The sequence below is a fragment of the Rhamphochromis longiceps genome, linkage group LG4 (genome assembly GCF_057381845.1).
Source record: "Rhamphochromis longiceps isolate RC_006_pf linkage group LG4, R_longiceps_female_GT1.1, whole genome shotgun sequence".
Classification (NCBI taxonomy): Eukaryota; Metazoa; Chordata; class Actinopteri; order Cichliformes; family Cichlidae; genus Rhamphochromis; species Rhamphochromis longiceps.
In genome coordinates this window covers 37,466,905-37,493,671 of record NC_140560.1, presented here as the reverse complement: position 1 = coordinate 37,493,671, position 26,767 = coordinate 37,466,905, and the positions used below count along the sequence as shown (strand labels likewise).

The 26,767-nt window shown below is 43.1% G+C and overlaps 2 protein-coding genes across 2 annotated transcripts; both read right to left on the bottom strand.

Moving 5' to 3' along the window:
- Nucleotides 1-1,731: 1,731 nt before the first annotated feature.
- LOC146672308 (GTPase IMAP family member 4-like) lies at nt 1,732-18,812 on the bottom strand. Its single transcript, XM_085405315.1, has 2 exons — nt 18,746-18,812; nt 1,732-3,182 (listed from the first exon to the last, which is right to left on the bottom strand). The coding sequence occupies exons 1-2, from the start codon at nt 18,810-18,812 to the stop codon at nt 2,368-2,370; spliced, it is 882 nt and encodes a 293-aa protein (XP_085261441.1). The 3' UTR covers nt 1,732-2,367.
- Nucleotides 18,813-23,126: 4,314 nt separating this feature from the next.
- Nucleotides 23,127-26,675, bottom strand: LOC146672307 (uncharacterized). Its single transcript, XM_085405313.1, has 2 exons — nt 26,605-26,675; nt 23,127-24,677 (listed from the first exon to the last, which is right to left on the bottom strand). Exons 1-2 carry the CDS (start codon nt 26,615-26,617, stop codon nt 23,926-23,928), a joined length of 765 nt encoding a protein of 254 aa, XP_085261439.1. The 5' UTR covers nt 26,618-26,675; the 3' UTR covers nt 23,127-23,925.
- Between the last annotated feature and the right edge of the window lie 92 nt (nt 26,676-26,767).

The window sequence follows — 26,767 nt, the reverse complement described above, 5'->3', positions numbered from 1 at the left end:
AACAAACAGTCAGGTGAATAAACAACACTGAGACACTTGTGTAGGTTAACGTGCTGCACGGGTGAAAAGCTCAGAGCAAATCACACCGAACTGCAGTATTCGTTTATTTTTATAGGTTACATCGTCAATATGCAAATATAATCACATTTCCTGTTACGCAGGTCCTGATGCTGTCTGTGTGTGTGTGTGTGTGTGTCACAAAGTATGTGTGTTGCAAGTCAATTTCTAAGAATAATATAATGCAAGTCAACTTCTGCGGATATGTATTTCTGTATTGGTCTCTTGCGGTAAATGCCAGTGTCACAGGGTCAGCTTCCTGTTTCTACAGAAAACTGTGTCTGGTGAAATATGTGTAACATAACTTTTGAAGCATAAGCAAATAAAACAATAAAAACTCCCTAACAACCCTGAAACCCAAAAATCCTTTAAAATGAGAACAAACTGTATGAATGTAGAACAGAGTCTGTGACGGCCAGCAGGATCTAATCTGATCAAACTGATAGATTATCGATCTGTCCAACACACAAAAAGACATTTAAAGACTGTGTGTTATCTCACAGATCACCACTGGATGTGAAAGCAGTCACAGGTTAATGAAGATAAAAGTTCACTTAGCATCCAGCAGGTCACTGCAGCAGATCCAGAGTTGGGCTTCACCTGTTTTTATCCTGTTTCAGTTGTTTCAGACTCACAAGAGGAAACATCGTAAAGCCAAAATATTAGAAACATCATCTGAATCTAACATCTAGTTTTTTATTAACATGTGGCTCATACAAAACTCAAACCTTAAAGGAGACATGAAACACTACGCATATAAAGGCTAATATACACCACTGAGCCCTGCTCTCAGAAACTGACATAGACGTAACTCTGTGTGTTAAGCTGGGTTTAAGAAATAAGTGCTTAAACCTAAAGTTTAAAGCCATGTTTAGCACCATCTTCTGTCAGTACGCGACGTCACCCGGTTGGCTGGTTTGTTGGGGCTAATAGATTTACATTAGTTCATGTTAGCTAACTAGTGACAGATTGCTAACTCAGAGGAAAATGAGGACATTAAAACTAAAACTACTTTTCATGGGATCACTTTAGTGCTGCAACAATGAGTTTATGTTAAATGTGCAGTCCACTTTCACTCTGTCTCTTTAGCAGTAAGTGGCTGTTTGCTGTTTGCTTGCTGCACTCAAACGGGAAAATCCAGCTGTTAGCCGTAACGTTCGTGTTTGTAGAGCACTTTGTGAATGAGGACTGACTCTAGGAGCTGCCACACAGCCCTCAACCAACCACATGACGTAATCTTCGGTACTGACAGACGTCGGCGTTAAACATGTTTGTAAAACTTTCACTTTAATCTCTTATTTCTTAAACCCAAAACTGGCCCACTTCTCATGGTTCGCTTGTGAATGATGCTGGCCGTGATGGTGCTGAACCACACCCACTGTGATCATTCTGTGGACATAGCTCTCCATTTGTGGTTGGTCACTATTAATCAGAATCAGAATCAGAATACTTTATTGATCCCTGGGGGAAATTATTTTTTGTTACAGTGCTCCATTTTAAACCAACATTAAGACAAGACAGACAATACACTAACTAAGAATAGTACAATATATACATATATATACATACATACATACATAAGTCACTTATAAATAAATATTTGGAAAAGAAACATGTGTAGTTGTAGCAGCAAACAGTGTGTTAAGTGGATGCGTTGTACTACAGTTGTATTACAGTTCTTTACTGAATTTGTAGATACAGTAACTTGTTGGTCTTGTTGGGTATTGGTCCATTTGGTATGTGACAAATCACTTTTAATAACACCAGCACCTTGAGGCAGCTGTTGTTGTGATTTTCAGTTCAGTTCAATTTTATTTATTTTACACCAAATGACAAAAACTGTTATCTCAGGGTTCTTTATACTGTACAGAAAAGATCCTCACATTATACAGAGAAAACCCCAACAATCATATGACCCTCAATGAGACAGTAGGAAGGAAAAACTCCCTTTTAACAGGAAGAAACCTCCAGCAGAACCAGGCTCAGGGAGGGGCGGGGCCATCTGCTGTGATTGGTTGGGGAAGAAGGAAGGAAGACAGGATGAAGACATGCTGTGAAAGAGAGCCAGAGATTAATAAGAACCAATGCAGAGGTGTATAAACACATGGTGAGTAAGGAAGAAACAGTCAGTGCGTGATGGGAAGCACGCAGCAGGCTACACCTATTGCAGCGTAAAAATCATGAAAACATTAACTAAAATAACTAAACCTACAACCACCATGATTTCCCCTTTATGATTTTCTAGATTTTAGATTTGGTCTGATCAGCGTAAGCAACAAAATCACTGACGCTGTCTGAAATCTATCTGCATCATGCCTGAAGTTTAATTTTAGCAAGTACGCCTAAAAACGCTATTCCCACGAACAGCATCATACCAACTACAGCTCCAACCCCAGCTCCTGTTGTAGGCATCAGCTCGCCACCACAAATAAAATACCCTGCTGCACAGCCGACAGCCATTCCAATCAAACCACACCGGTCATAAAAAGAGCGCCACTCTTCTTCTGGCTTTGGTTTTGTTTCCTTTCGTGTTTTCAGAGCTTCCTCAGCCTCCTGGAGCATCTTAGGCGTGTAGAAAGGTTGACATTTTTCTCCCGTCATCTTGTTTATAATCCCCAGCAGCTCGTCGAGTTGAGACCCTTGTTGTTCGTCTCTAATGTTAAAAACAAAGCATCTTTGCTGGAACTGATCGGTTAATCTTCTGAGGGATTTCAGTGTTTCCTGCTTGAAAGCGGCGTCGATTTCCTTCCTTTTAGTGGTGAACACCACTATAGTGTAGTCCACTGCCTGTTTACCAAACGTGTCCTGAAAAGTCTTCAGTGCGTCTAATTTCTCTTGTGAGATCTCTTTAAACCTCTCCACGAACAGGAACACATGAGGACCAGGTTCAGCATGTTTGATGGACCGCTTGATCTCTTCCACCACTTCCTCTCCATCATCAGCTACTTTAAACAGACCTGGAGTGTCAACAACAACCACGTCTCGACCCGTGATGGTCTTTCTTTCCTTACGGCACTTCTTTGAGTCCTTATTAGAAGTGAATATTTCTCTGTTGCCCAGGATGATGCCTCCTAGAGTACTTTTACCCTGTCCACTCTGTCCATACAGGACGATCCTCAGCTCACCTGTTGGAAGAACGTCAGTGAGAATTAGCCGGTCTTACTCAAACCTGACAAATACATTTTTAACACTTAGACACAACATGCACCCAAATGTTTCATCCAGAAGTCATTAATCAGACTTTAAAGTGCACTAGTGCAGTATATTTTTTGTAAACTCAAGAATTTGCTTTGATGTAAAAATTCTAAAATCTAAACATGTTAAAATTAAACGCCCACTGAATTCCATCATTGTCCGACCTGATTGCCTTAAGATGTTTTAACATGCGCTGTAGGTTATTGAAGATCATTCTGATAATAAATATGTACTAGTGCTGTCAGCGTTAATCTCGTTAGAATGACGTTAACGCCATAACCGCATTAACGCGGCAAATCTCGGATCGCCCTGTGCATGGCGTTAACATCATTCTAACGAGATTAATGTTGACAGCACTAATATGTACACATATAGCAAACACAGAAATATAACACATTTTAAAAATTCTGAAATAAACTGTGGTTTGATTATTCTGGGATAACATGTTTTTTCCCCTTAAATGGTGCCACATTTGTGTTTTGTTTTTTTCCTATTTCTTGTGTTGAGCATCTGGTACCCCAGGTAATGACAATTAGGCACCTGATTAGCGGCACCTGTGAGCGTGGACCCTGCTCAGTGAGTGAGGAATGAAGGGCATTAATATTGCAAAGATGAAGATAGGCAGACTGGGTTATATTGTTTATGTTCGCGATGAAGGTAAGGATGACACTCAGACTCTCAAGCTAAAGGGAAGATATGACAACTGAGTTATTAAAAGATCACGTTAGATTTAGATGGTATAAATTTGGTGCCAAAAGGAACTAAGTCACTTGTATTGCCATTAAGTTTAAGAATGTATGTAAACCAAAGTTTAATTTTATTTAAACAGAAGTGAATGTGGATGGGAGTATAGTAGTTGTTTTAGAAGACAAATAGAGCTGGGTGTCATCTGGGTAACAGTGATAACAGTGAAGCTGAATGTTGTATTTTTTTAAAAATATTGCAGAGACGTAGGCGATAAATTATAAAAATGGCGCGGTGGGAAGTTGTATCAAAAGCTGTAGTGTGGTCATAGAGAATGAAAATGATGGTGAAGAGTCCACAATCAGTTGCAAGAAAAATATTTTCAATGGATTGAAACTCAATGGCAGCAATGCCTTCTCAATCGTCCAGGTAAGTAAGTCTGTTCATCTGGACGTAACGTTTTCAATGGGAGAAACGTTTCGTCACTCGTCCAAGTGAGTGAGAATCCACTGACAGTAAAACAAGAATGTTCCTTACCATGCATGGAGGGTTTCAACCCAAGTCCAGCAGCCTGAGACTGTACACTAAGTGGAAGGAAGGGGGCTAAGGACTAGTGAGTGTCAAAACCACCATCTAGGATGAGACAACAAAGTTTCATAAGTACATCAGGAAGAAGCCACTACTGATAGTGTGCTCAGTGAATACTTCAGGCAACAGATGCCTGAGAAAAAAGAGGAGCAAGAACATGAACCCTTTTGGAAGGACAGACCCCTGCATGAAATGTACCACCAGCAGATAGAGGAAGTGGCTGATATCAAGAAAACCTACCAATGGACTGGAAGGGTAGGGGGTCACCCAGCAGCCCACAGGCTCCACTGGCAGCCAGCTACGCCAGAGCAGACTGAGCTCTGGGCCCAGAGACCAGAGACCCAAGGGCTTCCCACCACCTAGGGTGTTGAGAATGATCTTTTAGGACTTCCAGATACAGAGATACAAACTGGTGATGGCTAACCAGCCAGACATCGTAGCGGTGGACAAGTAGAGAAAGATGGCTGTAGTGACAGATGTAGCTATACCGAGTAATAGCAACATCAGAAAGAAAGAACATGAGGAGCCTGAGAAGTACCAAGAGCTCAGTAAGGAGCCTGAGAAGATGTTGAGGGTGAAGGTAACAGTGGTCCCAGTGGCAATCAAAGCACTTGGGGCAATACCCCCCAATCTGGGCAAGTGGCTCCACCAGACCCAACGAACAACATCCAAGATCTCTGTACATAAGAGCACAGTTGTAGGAATATCACAGATACTGCACAGGACCCTGAAGCTCCCAGGCCTTTGACAGAGGCCCACAGAAGCCCACAAGATGAGTGACAAATTTTATATAAATAGATGTATGTAAAGTTGGTGACTTTCCTAAAATTAGCCACTGTCTTGAATTTTCAGAAAGTTCATGAGAAAAATGTTCATTTATTGTCACAAGATTTTCTTTTAATGTTAAGTGTATTGTTAATGTCGTATGCATCATTCTATCACTTTTACAAAAAACCCAAACAAAACAAAAACAGTACCTGAATCTTCACAACTTAAAACATAAAGGACGTGCTTCGGAAGCATTTGGAGGGGGGAGGAGTGTGATTGTATATCTGTGTGTGTGTGTGTGTGTGTGTGTGTGTGTGTGTGTGTGTGTGTGTGTGTGTGTGTGTGTGTGTGTGTGTGTGTGTGTGTGTGTATATCCTGTATCAGCTGAAGAGAGAGTGTCTTTTCACCTAGTTTTAAGCAAAAGTCAACAATCCTCCAGCCAACGCAGGTGACCTTGAAGGATGTGGGCAGAGAATCAAAACACAGTTCAATAATCAGGAAGAATTTGTTTTTGCAGCCAGCTTCGGCTTTGAGGCCTTCCAGCTAGCAATGGGTAACCAAATGAGATCACGGTTATTTGATGTAGTGTTAGAGCGAGCAGGCTGTTTGTAATTATGCATGTAATCTAATACCTCTTGGGCTGTCGGGTATGTGGCAGGATGTGGATTGTGGCTCAGCTGCAGGGGAGGGGTGAGTTCAGCAGTGGGTTCAGAGTGTGGTGTTGGGGAGGCTGACTCAAACACCTGACCCCATCATCTAATCATGTCTCCCCTGTTAAAGATCATGCAGGGACCATAGGAGGGGGTGGTGTCTGTGCTACAGGAGCAGGGCAGCTGGAAAGCCAATAAAGAAGTGTTAAACTGCAGCGCTGCTGTTGATGGGTCCTCCTTTGTCAGACTTTTGAGGTTTATGTTGGGGTTTCTCCCAGTGGACAATAGGGTTTGTTCCCTGCGCCTTCAGGTCAGGAAACAGGTTGTGACTGTCATCATCGCATAGCAGTTCAAAGTACCCAGACTTCTTGGAGTCCTTGGGCAGGATGCTTGAGGGTGTTCCACCTGGAGACTCTACTGTCCTACTGGGAGACTTCAACACTTATGTGGGCAATGACAGCAAGACCTGGAGGGGCGTGATGGGAAGGAACGGTCTCCCGGATCTGAACCCGAGCAGTGATTTGTTACTGGACCTCTGTGCAAACCAGAGTTTGGCCATAAAAAACACTGTGTTCGAACATAAGGTTGTCCATAAGTGGATGTGACACCTTAGGCCACAGGCGGATGATCGATTTGTGATTGTATCACCAGATCTGCAGCCATATGTTCTGGACACTCAGGTGAAGAGAGGGGCTGAGCTGTCAACTGATCACCATCTGGCAGTGAGTTTGATCAGGTGGTGGAGGAGGATGCTGGACAGAGCTGGCACACCTAAACGTACAGTGAGGGTGTGCTGGTGTAACCGGTGTGATTCTGCGTTGTGTCTGATAAAAAAGGTAAAAGAAAGAAAGACCTCCAAGTAAATAATTTGCCCACTCCAGCTCCTCTCCCACAGGGGAATTGTAGAAAAAGGGGCTGGCATTTATTTTTACATTAAACATAAAATATGCATTTACACGTAACATATTTGACATAAGATAAAACAAAAACAACATGAAATCTGACATACCTGATAAAAAAGGTAAAAGAAAGAAAGACCTCCAAGTAAATAATTTGCCCACTCCAGCTCCTACGACCAAATACAGACAGTGGGGAAGAGGATTAGCTCAACCCACCACAGCTCCCAAGCTAGCAAGGAATACATATTCATGCTATCATTTATGGCGCCTAAAACACATTTATGACACACACATACTACACACTTATAACATCTTACAAAAAACAGGCTCAATAATGACAATAACTGAATTAAAATCGCAATCATAAACATCAGGGTGGTTAAATATGAATTATGTGTGCTTTAAGGTGCTGGAAAGAAATGACACCCACCTCTCCCACAGGGGAATTGTAGAAAAAGGGGAGAGGCAAAAGGGGTACACTGTATTTATAGTATTGCACCAAAGAAGAAGAAAAGAATGAGGAGGGGCTCTAACTGATAATGAACACAACTACAGGCTTGGAGGTCCTAAAAGTCAGGTATAAAAGGAGAAGTTTGGGGGTTTAGAACACATTTTGTGTAATTATAACAATGTTATTTATGACTCTGTTACACTGGGAATGCCCAGCAGAAGCTAAAACCTCTGCAGAGCTTCAACACCATCCCGAGGGAGACTGAGGACATTGAATTTGAATGGACCATGTTCAGCACCTCAATTGCCGAAGCCGCTGCACTGGGCTGGTTGGTGCCTGTTGTGGTGGTAACCCCCGAACCAAATGGTGGACACCAAAGGTGAAGGAAGGCACCAGACTGAGTTCTATTGTTCTTGTTTAGCATGTGGGAGTTTGGAGGCAGGTAATAGGTACCGACAGGCCAAGCGGAACGCAGCTCAGCCAGTGGCTGCAGGAAAAACTCAGGTGTGGTTTTGAAGGCTTTTAAACTGCCTTGAAAGAGGTTCTGGCAAACCATCAGGCAACTCAGGAAGGGAAAGCGGTGCTCTACCTGCACTGTTTAGTGTGGGTTGAGCACTGCTGACTTCAACTGAGAACAGTGTCAGTCAGTAGAAGGAATACTTTGAGGGCCTCCTTAATCCCACTGGCATGTCTTCTGTGGAGAAGGCAGAGTCTGGGGACAAGGGAGACGACTCGTCTATCTCCGGGGGCGAGGTCCCTGAGGCAGTTAAACAACTCCTTGGTGGCAGGGCCACTGGGGTGGGTGAGGTTCACCCTGAGTTGCTGAAGGCTCTGGATGTTGTAGGGCTGTCTTGGTTGACATCCCTCTACAATGTTGTGCAATGGTGGAGAGCAGGGACAGTACTTCTGGACTGGCAGACTGGGGTGGTGGCTCTCATCTTTAAAAAGGGTGACCGGAGGGTGTGTTCCAACTACAGGGGGATCACACTCCTCAGCCTCCCTGGGAAAGTCTATGCCAGGGTGCTGGAAAGGAGAGTTCGTCCGCTAGTCGAACCTCGGATACAGGAGGAACAATGCGGTTTTCGTCCTGGTCGCGGAACACTGGACCAGCTCTTTATCCTCTCCAGGATACTTGAGGGTGCATGGGAGTTTGCCCAACCAGTCTACATGTGTTTTGTGGACTTGGAGAAGGCATTCGACCGTGTCTCTCGGCATGTCCTGTGGGAGGTGCTTCAGGAGTATGGGATGTCTTACTCCCATCTTACTCCCATCCTGATGAAGTGCTTCGAACGACTAGTCATGCAACACATCAAGACTGTCCTGCCCCCCTCCCTGGATCCCTTCCAGTTTGCGTATCGGCCCAACCGCTCAACCGATGATGCCATCTCCACTGCACTCCACTCAGCACTCACACACCTGGACAAAAAAGACTCATATGTTCGAATGCTGTTCATAGATTTCAGTTCAGCATTCAACACTATAATCCCCCAACAGCTCACTCAAAAACTGGTCCAGCTGGGGCTCAACACCTCACTGTGCAACTGGCTGTTGGATTTCCTCACCGGAAGACCTCAAGCAGTACGGGTCGGCAGTAATACATCCAGCACCATCATTTTAAACACAGGGGCCCCGCAGGGATGTGTGCTGAGCCCCCTCCTCTTCACTCTGCTGACCCATGGCTGCACTCCATCATATAGCTCCAACCTCTTCATCAAGTTTGCGGACGACACAATGGTGGTGGGTCTCATTAGCAACAGGGATGAGACCGACTACAGAAGTGAGGTGAGACGCCTGGCCACGTGGTGTGTTGACAACAATCTCTCTCTGAATGTGGAGAAGACGAAGGAGATTGTTGTGGACTTCAGGAGAATGCACACCCAACATGCTCCTCTGACCATTGACGGAGCGTCTGTGGAGAGAGTGAGCAGCACCAAGTTCTTGGGTGTGCACATCACAGAGGATCTCTCCTGGACGTACAACACCACAGCACTGGCCAAGAAATCACAGCAGCGTCTCTTCTTTCTCCACAAACTAAGAATTCAATTCAATTCAATTCAATTTTATTTATATAGCGCCAAATCACAACAAAAGTCGCCTCAAGGCGCTTCATAGATACAGAGAAAAACCCAACAATCATATGACCCCCTATGAGCAGGCACTTTGGCGACAGTGGGAAGGAAAAACTCCCTTTTAACAGGAAGAAACCTCTGGCAGAACCAGGCTCAGGGAGGGGCGGGGCCATCTGCTGCGACCGGTTGGGGTGAGAGAAGGAAGACAGGATAAAGACATGCTGTGGAAGAGAGACAGAGGTTAATAACAGATATGATTCAATGCAGAGAGGTCTATTAATACATAGTGAGTGAGAAAGGTGACTGGAAAGGAAAAACTCAATGCATCATGGGAATCCCCCGGCAGCCTACGTCTATTGCAGCATAACTAAGGGAGGATTCAGGGTCACCTGGTCCAGCCCTAACTATATGCTTTAGCAAAAAGGAAAGTTTGAAGCCTAATCTTAAAAATCAAATCAACAAATGCAGCAATATATGACACAAAAGTCAGAGCTCTTTTGAGCCAACCATCCCTTTAACGTTAACTAGTAATGACTTCATGAACTTCTTCACAAATAAAATTTTTATCATTAGAGAAAAAATTACCAGTAATCATCCCACAGATGTAATATTATCTACAGTTACTCTTAGTACCATTGATGTTAAGTTAGACTCTTTTTCTCCAATTGATCTTTCTGAGTTAACTTCAATAATTACTTCCTCCAAACCATCAACCTGTCTTTTAGACCCCATTCCTACAAAACTGCTCAAAGAAGTCCTGCCATTAATTAATTCTTCGATCTTAAATATGATCAACCTATCTCTAATAATCGGCTATGTACCACAGGCCTTCAAGCTGGCTGTAGTTAAACCTTTACTCAAAAAGCATCTCTAGACCCAGCAGTCTTAGCTAATTATAGGCCAATCTCCAACCTTCCTTTATATCAAACATCCTTGAAAGAGTAGTTGTCAAACAGCTAACAGATCATCTGCAGAGGAATGGTTTATTTGAAGAGTTTCAGTCAGGTTTCAGAGCTCATCACAGCACAGAAACAGCTTTAGTGAAGGTTACAAATGATCTTCTTATGGCCTCTGACAGTGGACTCATCTCTGTGCTTGTCCTGCTAGACCTCAGTGCAGCGTTCGATACTGTCGACCATAATATCCTATTAGAGCGATTAGAACATGCTGTAGGTATTACAGGTACTGCACTGCAGTGGTTTGTATCATATCTATCTAATAGACTCCAGTTTGTGCATGTAAATGGAGAGTCCTCTTCACACACTGAGGTTAATTATGGAGTTCCACAGGGTTCAGTGCTAGGACCAATTCTGTTTACATTATACATGCTTCCCTTAGGCAGCATCATTAGAAGACATAGCATACATTTACACTGCTATGCAGATGACACCCAGCTCTATCTGTCCATGAAGCCAGATAACACACACCAATGAGTTAAACTGCAGGAATGTCTTAAAGACATAAAGACCTGGATGGCCGCTAACTTTCTGCTTCTTAATTCAGATAAGATAAGATAAGATAAGATAAGATAAGATAAGATAAGATAAGATAAGATAAGATAAGATAACCTTTATTAGTCCCACACGTGGGAAATTTGTTTTGTCACAGCAGGAAGTGGACAGTGCAAAAGTTATGAGGCAAAAATTATAATACAAGAAGAATAAATACAGTACACAACTGTACAGAATAGAATAAAATACTATATACAGTAGAATAAAATAAAATAAATATACAATAAGATAAAAATAGAATACAAATACAAATACTATATACAACTGAGTAAAAATACAACGATGACAGAAAAGATTATTGCACTTAGTGTTATTGCATATGTATGGATGTGTGTGCTTGATCAGTTAAAGTCTTTATTATGGAGTCTGACAGCAGTGGGGAGGAAAGACCTGCGAAATCTCTCCGTCCCACACCGTGGGTGCCGCAGTCTCCCACTGAAGGAGCTGCTCAGTGCTGTCACAGTCTGCTGCATGGGGTGGGAGATGTTGTCCATCAGGGATGACAGCTTAGCCGCCGTTCTCCTGTCACTCACCACCTCCACTGGGTCCAGAGGGCATCCTAGAACAGAGCTGGCCCTTCGGATCACCCTGTTCAGTCTCTTCCTGTCCCCAGCAGAGATGCTGCCGCCCCAGCAGACCACACCATAAAAGATAGCAGAAGCCACAACAGAGTCATAGAAGGTCTTCAAGAGTGGGCCCTCCACTCCAAACGACCTGAGTCTCCGCAGCAGGTACAGCCTGCTCTGCCCTTTCCTGTAGAGGGCGTCTGAGTTATGAGTCCAGTCCAGTCTGTTGTTCAGATGAACACCAAGGTACCTGTAGCTGTCCACAGCCTCAATGTCCATACCCTGGATGTTCAGTGGTTGCAGTGGAGAATGCTTGTGCCTGCGGAAGTCTACCACCAGTTCCTTGGTTTTACTGGCGTTGATCTGGAGGTAGTTCAGCTGGCACCAGTCCACAAAGTCTTGGGTCAGACCTCTGTACTCCTTGTCGTCCCCATCAGTGATGAGGCCGACTATTGCAGAGTCATCAGAGAACTTCTGCAGGAAGCACTGGGTGGAATTGTGGGAGAAGTCTGCAGTGTAGATGGTGAAGAGGAACGGAGCCAGAACCGTTCCCTGTGGGGCCCCCATACTGCAGACGACCCTGTCCGACACACAGCCCTGAGTCCTCACATACTGTGGTCGGTCGGTGAGGTAGTCCAGGATCCAGGTAGTGAGGTGATGGTCCACTCCAGAGTTCACCAGCTTGTCCTTTAGAACCGAGGGAAGAATGGTGTTGAAGGCACTGGAGAAATCAAAGAACATGATTCTCACAGTGCTTCCAGCGGTCTCCAGGTGAGCGAGGGAACGATGTAGGAGGTGAATGACGGCATCATCCGCTCCAATGCCAGGCTGGTAGGCAAACTGAAGTGGGTCCAGTGATGAGCTTATTAGGCGCCGAAGCTGAGCCAGGACCAACCGCTCCAGGGTCTTCATCAGGTGGGATGTCAGAGCCACCGGCCTGTAGCTGTTGAGGTCCTTGGGGCGTGAAGTCTTTGGCACTGGTACAACACAGGAGGTTTTCCAGAGCTGTGGGACTCTTCCCAACCTCAGGCTCAGGTTGAAGAGGTGCTCCATCACCCCACACAGTTGGTCCGCGCAGGACCTGACGACCCTCGAGCTGATGCCATCTGGACCCGCTGCCTTCTTGCCATTAATCCTCCTCAGTTCCCTCCTAACCTGGGTGGTTGAGAGAGACAGGCTGGAGCCTTGTGTTGAGTGTGTATTGGATGCTGTTGTTGGGGGTGGGGGGGAGTGAGCAGGGTGAATAGAGGAGGTGTGAAGTGTCTGAGGTGGAACAGCAGCAGTGGGGGTGGGTGAGTCTGCAGCCGATGTTGCAGACTGCCTCATGGCTGAGTCAAATCTGTTGAAGAAATGATTCAGTTCATTTGCCCACCTCACATCCCTCCCAGGCAGAGAGTTCTGCTGTTTGTGGCCCGAGATGGTTCTGAGGCCTCTCCAGACTTCACCAACGTTGTTTTGTTGAAGCTGGTTCTCCATCTTCTGCCTGTAGCTCTCCTTCCCATTCCTTATCAGTCCCCTCAACTCTCTCTGCACCCTTTTCAACTCCTCTTTGTCTCTGGATTTGAAGGCCCTCCTCTTCTGCTTGAGGACGGTTTTAATTTCTGGGGTAATCCAAGGTTTGTTGTTGGAGAAACACCGTACAGTCCTGGTAGGTACAGTGTTATCCACACAGAAGTTTATATAGTCAGTAATGCATGTAGTAAGGCTGTCGATGTCCTCTCCGTGGTCATCACAAATCACCTCCCACACAGTCGACTCAAAACAATCCTTAAGAGCCTCCTCGCTCTCCTCTGACCATCTCTGTACTGTGCGGGTGGCTGGTGGCTCCCTGCGCACTAAGGGCTCATACACAGGGACAAGGTGCACCAGGTTGTGATCAGATCTGCCCAGGGGAGGGAGAGGTGATGAACTGTATGCCTCTTCTGCATTGGCATACAGTAAGTCCAGTGTTTTATTGTCTCTGGTTGAGCAGGTCACATACTGGGTGAAGGTGGGCAGTGTGGAGTCCAGTGAGGCATGATTGAAGTCCCCTGATATTATGAGAAGGGCTCTCGGAGATTGTGTTTGCAGTCTGCTGACCACAGAGTGGAGAGAGTCACAGGCTGCATCCGCGTTGGCCGAGGGGGGGGGACATACGCTGTTATCGCGATAACATGCGAGAATTCCCGGGGCAGGTAGTACGGACGCATGCTAACGGCTAACAGCTCAATGTCTCTGCTGCAGAGTTGCTCTTTTACAGTGATGTGCCCAGGGTTACACCATCTGTCGTTCACAAAAACTGCCAAAACTGCCAGATCAAACTGAGGTTATTGTACTCGGCCCTGAAAAGCTTAGAAATATGGTATCTAAGCAGATTCTTACTCTGGATGGCATTACCTTGGCCTCCAGTAACACTGTGAGGAACCTTGGAGTCATGTTTGACCAGGACATGTCCTTCAATGCACATATTAAACAAATATGTAAGACTGCTTTCTTCCATTTGCGCAACATCTCTAAAGTTAGAAATATCCTGTCTCAGAGTGACGCTGAAAAACTAGTTCATGCATTTATTACTTCCAGGCTGGACGACTGTAACTCATTATTATCAGGAAGTCCTAAAAACTCGCTGAAAAGCCTTCAACTGATCCAAAATGCTGCAGCAAGAGTCCTGACAGGGACTAGAAAGAGAGAGCAGATTTCTCCTGTTTTGGCTTCCTGTTAAATCCAGAATTGAATTCAAAATCCTGCTCCTCACATACAAGGTCTTAAATAATCAGGCCCCATCTTATCTTAATGACCTTGTAGTACCATATCACCCTATTAGAGCACTTCGCTCTCGCTCTGCAGGCCTACTTGTTGTTCCTAGAGTATTTAAAAGTAGAATGGGAGGCAGAGCCTTCAGTTTTCAGGCCCCTCTTCTGTGGAACCAGCTTCCAGTTTGGATTCGGGAGACAGACACTATCTCTACTTTCAAGATTAGGCTTCAAACTTTCCTTTTTGCTAAAGCATATAGTTAGGGCTGGACCAGGGGACCCTGAATCCTCCCTTAGTGATGCTGCAATAGATGTAGGCTGCCGGGGGATTCCCATGATGCACTGGGTGTTTCTTCTTCACTCACTATGTATTAACAGACCTCTCTGCATTGAATCATATCTGTTATTAACCTCTGTCTCTCTTCCACAGCATGTCTTTATCCTGTCTTCCTTCTCTCACCCCAACCAATCACAGCAGATGGCCCCGCCCCTCCCTGAGCCTGGTTCTGCCGGAGGTTTCTTCCTGTTAAAAGGGAGTTTTTCCTTTCCACTGTTGCCAAAGTGCTTGCTCATAGGGGGTCATATGATTGTTGGGTTTTTCTCTGTATCTATGAAGCGCCTTGAGGCGACTTTTATTGTGATTTGGCGCTATATAAATAAAATTGAATTGAATTGAATTGAATTGAATTAAAAGTAGAGATAGTGTCTGTCTCCCGAATCCAAACTGGAAGCTGGTTCCACAGAAGAGGGGCCTGAAAACTGAAGAGCAGGAGCACCAGCCCCCATCATGTACACTTTCTACAGAGGCACCATCGAGAGCATCCTGTCGAGCTGCATCACTGTGTGGTTTGGAGCCTGCAATGCGTCCTGTCATAGAACCCTCCAACGCATAGTGAGGGCTGCAGAGAGGATCATTGGTGTCTCTCTCCCCTCCCTCCAGGACATTTACAGCACCCGTCTCACTAAAAAAGCCCTTTGCATAGCGGCTGATCCCACACACCCAATGCAAAGCTTCTTCAAGCTGCTGCCGTCAGGGAGGAGACTGCGGAGTCTCCAGGCCAGGACCAGCAGGCTGAAGGACAGCTTCATCCATCAGGCTGTCAGGAAGCTTAACTCCCTCCCGATTCTGCCCCCTCTCCCCTCTCTCCTCCATGGTCTCACTGAACTCTGTCACTCACACACACACACACACACACACACACACACACACACACACACACACACACACACACACACACACACACACACACACACACACACACACACACTCTCTGACTCACTCACTGGCCTGCACCAGTTACCAGTCACTTTGTGGAGCATTGGACTGCCATTACCTCATAAGACTTTGTTGTTATACTATCTCTTACCGTACATTACTAAATCTCCATTTGCACTATTTGCCTATTTGCACTACTCTGCCTGGTTTACACTCAATGTCATTTACCCTTACTTGAATATTGTATATTGTATATTGCATAACTTTCTTGTTAATTTGTATTGTATTTATTTATTTAAATTTTTACTTTTTAATTATTTTATTTGCATTTTTTAATCACTCTCTTATATTTAAATGTTCATTTGCTATTTCATCTAGGGTTTGAGAGTACCGAAATTTCTATTCTCTGTATGTCCTGTACATGTGGCAGAATTGACAAATAAAGTTGACTTGACTTGACTTGACTTGACTTGTCTGGCCCATTGCTACGGACCATTTGATCCTTATACAACCGTCTGCATTGCCGGCAATAAGTTAGACTTATTTCCAGTGGCTGATAGACTCTGACCAGGGCTGCCCTTTGTCAACAATTCTCGTCTCTGCTTTTCACAGAAGATGTGGTCCTGCTGGCTTCATCGGATGATGGCCTCCAGCTTGCACTGGAGTGGTTCGCAGCTGAGTGCGAAACGGTGAATCAGCAGAATGAGAATCAGCACCTCCAAATCCAAGGCCATGGTCCTCAGTCGAAAAGGACTGAGGAGAGCCCACTCCGGGTCAGGGACGAATTCCTGCCCCAGGTGGAGGAGTTCAAGTATCTCAGGGTGTCTTCAAGCAACTTAAAGAAGTCCAGACGCTTTTCTTTGCTAGCTCCTTTGACTATCTCAGGGTGTTGTTTTCTGTTTCAGTTTCAGTTTCAAGTTTATTTCTATAGCACATTTAAAAGTCCCAGGTACATCAAAGTGCTTCACAGACGAGCCACATTTGCGGGGTTACAGCAAGTTCACAAGTTACGGGAGAAGAGAGCGAGAGATCGACAGATGGATTGGTGCTGGGGCTCCAGTGATGTGGACGCTGTACTGGTCCATCATGGTGAAGAGAGAGCTGAGTGTGAAAGTCAAGCTCGGTCGATCTACATTTCTACCTTCACCTGTGGTCATAAGCTGTGGGTAGTGACTGAAAGAACGAGATCGCAGATACAAGCAGCGAAAAGGAGCTTTTCTCCTAAGGGTGGCTGGCCTCTTCCTTAGAGATGGGATGTCACCCATGCTGAGGATGTCACGGCCAGACGGTCCTCGCCAGTCGACCTGCCTGTTCGGGTTGTGTTTGTGTGCACTTTGCTGTTTTCTCCTCTCCGTCCTGTTACTGTGTGTTTGTGTGTATCTGTATATACAAACCTCAGTTACTTATGTATGTAGGAGCACTTTGTGTCTTCCTTCTATATTTTATATTTCCCTTGCTATGAGAGCTGTGTCACAAACAAATTTCTCATTGGTGGGATAATGGTTTACTCTATTCTATTCTATTCTATTCTATTCTATTCTATTCTAGAGATAAGAAAGTTAGGCAAACTTAAAATACACTGTTAAGCACACCCTCATTCTATGGTTAGGTGGACCAGGCCGCTCTGCCATTCTCGCTCTGCACACCTAATCCAAGACACCACTAGGTGCTGATCAGTTGACAGTTTCACCCAGCTCCACACCTGAATGTCCAACACACTTGATAAACATTCATTTCAACAATTAAATTCAATTTATATCATATATATTTCATATTATTATATAATATGTGTTACAACTTTTATAATTTATATAGCACCAAATAAGCACTTTATATTGTAAGGTGAAGACCCTACAATAATACAGAGAAAAGAGATTAAAAACCCCAACAATCGTGAGTGAGTTATGAAGAAACACCCAGTGCATCATGGGAATCCCCCAGCAGCCTACACCTATCGCAGGATAACTAAGGGAGGATTCAGGGTCACCTGGTCCAGCCCTAACTATATGCTTTAGCTTTAGCATAAAGGAAAGAAATTCTGGATTTAACAGGGAGACTTTTCAAAGCCCTAGAAGTTGATGTTTAGTTTGTTCAAAGCTCTGGAAATGCTGATTAGATCACCAAGTATTTCATACAGACAGAAATATTAATTTCACAGGCATTAAAAGTTCCAACAAATAGTTAAAAAGTGACTTTTACAGATTTACAGAAATATAATCTCCAGATTTAACTGCTTCATTATCTACGCAAAAAGCTAATCCTACTGATACTAATCTACCACAACAAAGCTGGCTAACTGCTAGCTGTCACTTTCATTCATTTAACTGTGTAAATCACAGAAAAGTATTTATTCTGTTTCCTTACCTAGAAATGTTTGCAGTCCTAATTTTCAGTTTTAAGACAAGCTTCGCTCGAGTAACGAGTCGAAATTCAGCGTCACGTTTAACCACAGAAGTTAAAGACATTTAAAGAATCGTAAGTGAAATGGCGGCAAAATGCAGCCACGTGTGCAGACGGATTATTCTCCCAAAGCAAGAGAAACAAAACCAATCACAACATCAGGACTCGTTATAAAACCTACTGAATGAAGTCAAAATATTTAAAAGAGCTTGGGATTGTTTCCTTTCTCTGAGTGTTTGTGTAAAAATCACCAGAGGAGAGCTAACTCATTTTATCATCAGCAGATCTGAGGATCATTTTGTTTTATCTGTAAAATTTGAATAAATTAATCTGCAGTTTCCTAAAACAGAGAAAACCAAACCATAAAGCAGATACATTTTTTCCTTTTAACTTACAAAAGTAATTAAAAAACTTTAACTTTTAACTTTAACTTTAATTTTATTTCGACTTCTTCAGTTGAAAGGATCAGATGTTTGACCTTCTCTGAAAAACTTAACTATGCTCTACATTCATGATATATATTATGTGTATTCTACATAAAGGTTACAATTTAATATAATGTAACATATAGAAGGTCATTGTTGAAGAAAAAATGTACTTTCCTTAGGAGATCTGTAAAATATTAATGTTAATAGTTTTATTAGTTGATTAACTAAGTAGAAATCCTTCATATTGAACTGGTCAGCAGCTCACACCCACTGCACTCAGTTCCACTGAAAAGTTCTCTAAATGCAGCTTGGTGATATTCAGACTCTAAACTTAACATAAAGGAACAATCTGACATCTCTGGACTTAACAACTCTAAATTTCAGAACAAGGCTGAAAATGAATTTCTAACAAAATAACTTCAAAGTAAAGCACAAAGGAGCTGCTACTGACTTCTGTCTTTACTGTAATTTCTGTCCCAAATATCAAACTAAACACCACCATGACTCTCGGTGCATGACAGATACACTCACCCATCTTATCTGGATCTTCACTGGGAACAGGTATCCTGCAACACTGTGCTAGCTCAATAGAGTCCATGGCTTATTCTGAGTGGTTACAATTCCATTTCACTTCTATTTTAAAGCCTGCTGCTAGTTCCCTCCCCTACAACACTGGCTGTCCAATCAGAACTGTGGTTGAAAAGAACCAATCGGAGGGCTGAACAAAAAGTGCATCAAGCAGAGTACATCCCCATGGGTCTGCCTCCTCACCCTCTTCTCTCATTTACATCATTACATAAAGAGAACTGGAAACATTACAAGAGAACCAACATCCATGTCTTTCTCATGTACAAGCTAAAGTTTCACATAAAACATTCCAGGTGCAAATAATCCCTCAACCTCCAGGGCTGAAAAATGAACCAACCCCAGAGGAAGGAGGGAAACGTGGCTCTGTGGTGGTCTTTCACAGAGCCCATGGACAGCAGTCATTGTCTACATGTTGTAACTGTTTATTAACACCAGGGGACAGTGTCACAAATGCCCGATCATCCAGACTTTAGCTTGTGTTGTTGTTGGTCCTTCAGCCACGGGGAAGAATGATGTTATAATGCAAAGAGCTAAGCTTAAGTTCTCTATTCTAGCCAAAAATGTTCCCCAATCAGCATTCGATGGACACATGGCATCATCCACAACACGTCCTCACTCCCAAAGCGTAACATATTATGCTATGTGACAAATAGTCGGGATGTTGCGCTTTCGGCCACCCAACACATTTCTATGTTACGCATTGGGAAACAGGAGGAAACATGAGAACCGTCTGGACTGAATCTGCACATTTACATGTATTTAATTTTTTTGGAAAACATCTGACACCATTAATGTTGTGGTTAAGGTTAGGCATAAGGTTACGGTTAGGGCTGGAATACATGGCTGGAACGTGTGTTACCGCTGGAACCGTCATTCATAATCCGGAGAGTATCTCAGGAATGCCCAAGGTTACCTTTCACATTCCCATGGCACCGCTTGGGATGTGACAAATCGCCGGTATGTTATGCGTCAGGAATGACAACGGGCTCTCATCCATGTTGGGTTTTTGGACGACTGCATGCAGGCCCATTTGCATAGGTAGCAAACCCCTCTGTACTGGCAAATACCAACACTGGCACAGCTGTAGCACCACAAATTCGCTGTGAAGAAATGCACAAAAATGTGTAATTCCTCTAATGTCCACTGGGGGCACGAGTCAGTCCCCATAGACTTCCAGATTAAAATGCACAACTGTACAGCCTGATACAGAAACTGTTCTGGTCTCTATAGAAATTGTCCCCCTTCATAACACCTGCACAGGGATACATGTTTTTATAACTCACCTGTTTTAATTGTATTGAAGTTTGTAATATCAGGGTCGTGGCCATTTGGACTGACAGCTAGGATTGTGCTATTTTATCATTTTTCTTCAGGCTGCTGCTTTGGAGTATTGAGGTGGCAATATTCCCTGGAGTGGATGTCTAGGGCTGCAACTAAAGAATATGTTAGTAGTCGACTAATCTGTCAGCAGATTTTTTGATTAGTCGATTAGTCTACTATTGTTTCAATCACTCATTTCTGTTATTTTTTAAATAATCCTTTATTTAAACAGGTAAATATCCCATTGAAATTAAAAATCTAATTTCCAAGATCTCCGCCTTCCGTGGGCACACCTTCTGCTCTAGGCTCCAGTTCATGCTGTACCTCACCGCCCACAGCAAATAAAATAATGACACATGGAAGAAATGATTTTGAAACTAGTGAAATGTATTTTTAACATTAATGTGACCGTCACATTAAAAATCAAATAAATAATGCAAATTAAAGTGCAAGTAATTTTTTGTTTTTACATAAAAGATGATGTGCAAATAAGTTGTCATGGTCCCCGCACCTCGCCAGCTGACATCAGTCTGGCGCTATGTTTTGTTTTGTTTATTCTCCTCTCTCTCTCTGCTCTCTCTCTCTCTTTCTCCTGCCGGGGCGGAGCTCAGTATGGGCTCCGCCCCTGGGCCATGCACCTGGGGATGATCAGCACACCTGCCGCTGATCACGAGAATTAGAGCCCTACTTAGGATGGTGGACCTGCTCTACTCTTCGCTGGATCGTTGAGCCGTCAGCGTCAGTCGCCCTGCAAACCTGTAATTTGAACTCGTGAGTACTTCTGAACCTGGAAGCTGACTGTCTCTCTGTATGTGTGTAGATCTCCCCTGGACCCGTTCCCTGAGCAACTGTGACTGAGCGTGGGCAAGAAGAGTGGTGGTGCAGAGAGGAGCTGTTGTTTGTGTATGGAAAGCCTCCACCCTGGACTGCTTCCCCTGTCAGTCCTGGACCCCGGACCCTTTTCCCGAACACCTTTGTATATATATATATTGCACTTGTGAGAATCACTGTAAATAAATAAAAATCTGTCTTAATTTTATTTTCTCCCATGTCCCCTGCGGGGCTCCGTACTCTATAGAAAGGAAGAAAGGAGAAGAAAAGTTGAGAGAAAGGGACAAAGTAGGCCACAGCACAAAAAAATCACAGTGATCACCAACACAGCTGAAAGAGAAAACAGACAAACGATCTTGAAAGTAGAGATAGTGTCTGTCTCCTGAATCCAAACTGGAAGCTGGTTCCACAGAAGCTGAAGGCTCCGCCTCCCGTTCTACTTTTAAATATCCTGGGAACAACAACAAAGAGCTGAGAATGAAGAATTATGTTTTAAGATAATAACATACTTTAAGATATGACGAATATCCAGCAAGCATTTCATCTGAGTCTGTGTAATGTGGGTGATTTTAAGCAGTGACTGAATTATCTATGCCTTCCTTCACGAGGATGCACATGCAGACTCAGGGCAGACAGACACGAACCTTTATTACAGCCAAAAGCAGACTCCAGAATCTCAAAGCCCATAAAATGAATAAGACACCAGGCACAGCAACAGATGCTGGGACAAAGTGGACACAGCTGGTGCAGACAAAATGAAGACAATAAAGACCAGTAACCATCAAAATAAAACAGGAAGTGAGAAATGGGAAAATGCAGACCTGTGCATGAACTTAACATAGGGGAGCTGACAGAACAGGATGCGAACACTGAGGGAACAAGAGAAACTCTAACACTAGATTTAATTATAACAGCAACTATAGACTCCAAAATACTAAATAAAACATAAATATCAATAAATCAAAGTATGAAGACCAAACCAAGAACGCATCCTAAACCCACAACCAGACCCATGACATTCTGTGCCTCACTTCCTGTCCTTCTCAGCTGCGCTGTGCTTCATGTGAAACGCCATCAGGTGTAATCACAGGTGTTCTGAGTGTCTGCAATCAGTTCCAGTAGCTGTTTGAGTGCAATGCAGCTTTTCTGCAGAGAGCCAAGTGAAACACAGTGAGCCCCTCTGGGCGTAGCCTGCATGGGCCACATGGACCGGCACATCCTGGGCTCATCTTGGAGGTGGTGGAGAGGTCGACTGCAGTGCGTTTAGGGGTCGATCGATCTAAATATTTAAAGTATTGATACAACACTGGTACTGATGTCAGATCGTTACTAGGGTGATGGGATCAGTACTTCAGTGATTCGCCTTCTCTAAGGTCAGTACGTGGCTGCTCTTCATCATCTGTGCAACCTCTGCTCCCCTAATGCAGACACACCTTGCTCCGCCCCCCCTCTGTGGTCATGTGACTCAGCAGCACTGAGCACAGCAGCAAACAAGCAGCAAAAGAAAAGAAGAAAAACGATGGAAACTTTTCAGGCGGACGCACACCCTCAGCACAGAGGTCAGAGGTCACTGTCACAGTCCCTCCAGAGAAGCAAAGAATTACCAGGTAGCTTCTACAGTGCTGAAAATAATGTTTCATTCATAACGGATGCCAAGTATTCAGCATGAGTTATGTTTATTGACAGCTGTTACTTCTCAGACTGATTACCTGCAGACTATATCCAGACACTCAGGTAGTAAATTCAGTCCACTGGATTGTGTTAAATAATTTTATTGGAAATGAAAAAACATACCTCGAACATCAAGAATGAATCTGTTACGTCTGAATATTAGAGCCATTTGTGTTTAATGTCTAGTCCATTTTATTTACATAACAAATTTAATGAACAGAAGCTGACCCAAAGTGCTTTAAAGAAAGACACGTTTACACTCAGGTCCCTAAAAACCATCGATCCATCCTCTTCCACTTATCCCCGTCAGGGTCGCGGGGGGCTAACGTAGGGCGAGAGGCGGAGCAGACCCTGGACAGGTGGCCAGCCGGATGCACGGCTAACACAAAGAGACAGACAACCAAAAACTAAAAGACAAAGTTTCAAGTTAATTTCTTCTATGAGTCATTTGTTAATCAGCTGAATGATGACAGGAGAGAAACAGATTTGTCTCAGTCATGTTTGATTTATTGATGTGATTCTGCTGCTATTATCTGACTGAAGCTGCATAAGTTCACACACTGATTCGTACATTAGCATCTTAACTGTGTTACATCATAGAAAGGAATGAAAAAAGAAAACAATCTTTCTTTTTTGAACACGTCCACTGAGTGGAAGCACAAAATCCATCAGGCTTCAACATTTAACATGTTTTTCAGAAAACAAAGGAAAAGAAAAACACAGTCTGTGCTGCAGCTTCTCCAGAAAACATCTGTTGTCAGGTTTCCCTGTAACTGCAGCAGAGGCGCAGAAAGAACTCAGATCTGTATGGAGAGCTAATCTTTACAATTTTACCACACAGAAGACGCAAACGTTACAGCTGCCCCACATACATGCACACGTATATCCTGCTTTTCCTCATTATGCCTTGTTCACCATCAATAAAAGGAAAAAGAAGCAGAGAAGTATTTGCATTAAATCATTTAGAATATAATGTTGCAGCTGGAAAATATGGAGTCCAATTGAACCAGTCCAAATGTCACTTCTGCCAAAATGCAAATGATAATAATGATATAAAAACATGATTATTTGTTGTCTTGATCTCAGTGTGCAGAGGAACCGAGTCTGTCAGATTAATAACTCGCATTAAAAACATCAAATATCTTGTTTGTTTCTCTGACCGAGCTGCAGATTTAATAACAACAGGATTAATGAATCAATCATTTTGGGTTCATGAGTAAAGTCTCATCTTTCCTTCCGTCATTTCATTAACTTGCTCTTAACTCTTTGATTCTTTTGTGAATGGAGGCCAATTTTTATCCTCACTTTTTGTGTTTCTGAGCCAGCTTCTCCGTGTATTTGCTGAAATAGTCTGACACCTCTCTCTGCATTTGAAACAGGAACTTGCTAAAGTCGCCCCCTCCAGTTACCAACTCAATAAATTTGGTCAGTGTGTCATTCACATCATCTTTCCTTCCCTTCTTGTCTAATTCCTGCATTTTCTGGCAGAGGGCTTCCTGTGCCCTCTTGAACATTTCCTCTGTGTAACACTCCCATTGGTTGTTTTCAGCCACCTCTCTCAGCTTGTCCACTAACTTTCTCTCCTGATCTTGGACTTTCTCACTACCAACATCAATATCACTCCATTTCTCTTTGTCACACCCAAATTGTGTCTCAATGAAACTCATTATTTCATTTCTATCCTTTGGTTTCAGCTCTTCATCTTCGTGGGTGATCAAGGGTAAAAAGTAACGCAGCGACTCGTCACCAAAGAACTCCCTAACCAGTTTCATTCGCTCCACGTCATGTATTTTAAAGCCGCTCTCCCACTCTTGCACGAACAGAAACACATGGGGACCAGGAGAAAAGATGGATGCTGTAGCTCCTTTCTGCATTTCCTTTGACACTTCGGTGTTTTCTGTCTCGTCGACTTGACTTGGACTGTCTTGGATCAGAGTCTTCACCAAAACCATTGTAAAGTCTTCCTGCGCAGCCTTTTCTTTCAGGATGGCTTCAATTTGTGAAGTCAACATTTTAGTCTTTCCAATGAAGACAATCCTCAGCTCCTTTGGCCCTGATGGAGAATTTATATTGACATAATAATTATTATTATTATTATGTAAGTTCTGTTGCAGTCTTTAGGACTTCTCAACTTATACAGCGAACTGAAAAGTGTTGGCCGCTTTGCTGATTTCCTATTTGTTGTATGTTTTTCACACTTAAATGTTTCAGATCATCAAACAAATTAAAATATTAGACAAAGATAACACAAATAAACACAAAATGCAGTTTCTAAATGAAGGTGTTAATTATTACAGCATTTGCATTAACTGGCAATGAGTGTTTTACAGCTGTGGAGGAATTTTGAGCCACTCATCTTTGCAGACTTGTTGTAATTCAGTCACATTGGAGCCGCCGTTTGACTGTCATGCTACAGCATCTCAATCGGCTTCATCAGATTCGGGTCAGGACTTTGACTAGGCCACACCAAAGTCTTCATTTTCTTTTCTTAAGCAGTTCAGAGGTGGACTTTTTAGTTTTACTCCAAATGTAACCGGAGATGCACCTTCCAAAAAGTCTAGCTTTTGTCTCGTCAGCGTGATACACCACTGTTACTTTATGTTATAACAAGGCAAGGAGGCAGTCAGGTTTGGGTTTCCCCCCAAACACCCAAACAAAATAATAAACACCTTAATTTAAAAGTTACATATTGTGTTTGTCTTTAATTTCATCTCGTTTGATGATCTTTGTACACTGCCTGCATCGGGCAGCAGGGCTCTATGCAAACAGCCCCTGGACTGAATCAGATAGTGAGCGTGTCTTGTCTTGTTACCTGATTACTTTCACCTGTTTCTACCTTGCTGTGTCGTTTTCCCACATTGGCCTCCCGTGTACTTAAAGCCTGAGTTTGAATGTGCTCATCGTTACTATTTGCTTTCCATTCCTGTCTTTTGTCTTCCTGTGAATTTTTCCCCACTTGATTTGTTGATAATGTTTGCTGCCAGTTGTTTGAATTCATCGTCGCCAAAATAAAGGTTAGTTTTTATTTATTTACTATTCAAATCTACACTTAAGGTCCAAACCTTTCACTACACATGGCAAATGTTTTCGGAGCACTGAAGATTGTCACACTTTAGTTTACTGGCCTGGGAATACGATTCAATTTTAAATGTAAGAGAGTCCCAAAATATTATAATTACATATTTTTCCAATTGATAAACGTCAGAAATTAGATTTAATTTCTCCTTTAATATTGAGTAATCAAGGCTCAGTGAACCATACTTTCATAGTGAATGTAATTTCTTAGTAAAAGCTCAAAAGATTTTGAACCATTAAGTAGAAAATTAATCAATTCAGCAGTGCAAAGAAATCAGTCTACAGCTGAACTCTTTATAATTCAGTAAATCGTCAGTTATGAGCCATTAACAGCTGTTCTATGGAAAAACAAAAAAACATCCAATTAATTAATTTTGTCAAAACAATGTAAAATGTTGCAAATAGCAGCTATTGTTTGATCAAAGCTCTTAAAAATGAACATGTAAGCTGCTGTGATACTCACACTTTTATTTATTAACAGTCACTTTATACTGGACGTTAGACTCTACAATAATATCATTTACATGGTTTTGCTTTATTTTTGCCACACTGGACATTTTTGGTGTCAGTTCACGATAAAGTTATCAGACAGAAATCTCTAGACTTTTATGCACATGCATGAACGAGTAATGTAACAATGTAACATCAGCATAAGCCAGTAATTGTGAGCTGAAGCAGCATGTGTATGTTGCTGGGAAGTTAGGTCCACAAGACTAAAATAACTCAAAGACAGCAAGCTAACGTTTGCAGGTGAAAAAGATTAGCATTAAAATATATCAAAGTGTAGGATGTACTGTGATAAGTGAGAAGTTTCTGGTGGGTAATAAGACCTGAAAACAGTAACAGGAAGAGAAATGGCATTGCTCTGCTGGTTTACAACCTCAATGCAACTAAAATATATTTACCAGAACTGGACATGGTTCCTGGTCCTGGTTGATCTCAGAGGTCTTGGGAGAGTTGATGTGGTGTAGTTGTAGTTTGTACAGTTTGTTTTCAACTGCCTTTAGATCCCTCCCCCTAAAGACAGGGCATCTGTTACCTCACTGGTTTGACAAACAGCCAACCAAT

Bases quoted from the DNA above. Each gene is read 5' to 3' on its own strand.
- LOC146672308 (XM_085405315.1), bottom strand. From the start codon at position 18,812: ATGGACTCTATTGAGCTAGCACAGTGTTGCAGGATACCTGTTCCCAGT. The intron at 3,183-18,745 runs GTGAGTGTATCT...TTCTTCCAACAG, and splicing joins TGAAGATCCAGATAAGATGG to GTGAGCTGAGGATCGTCCTG.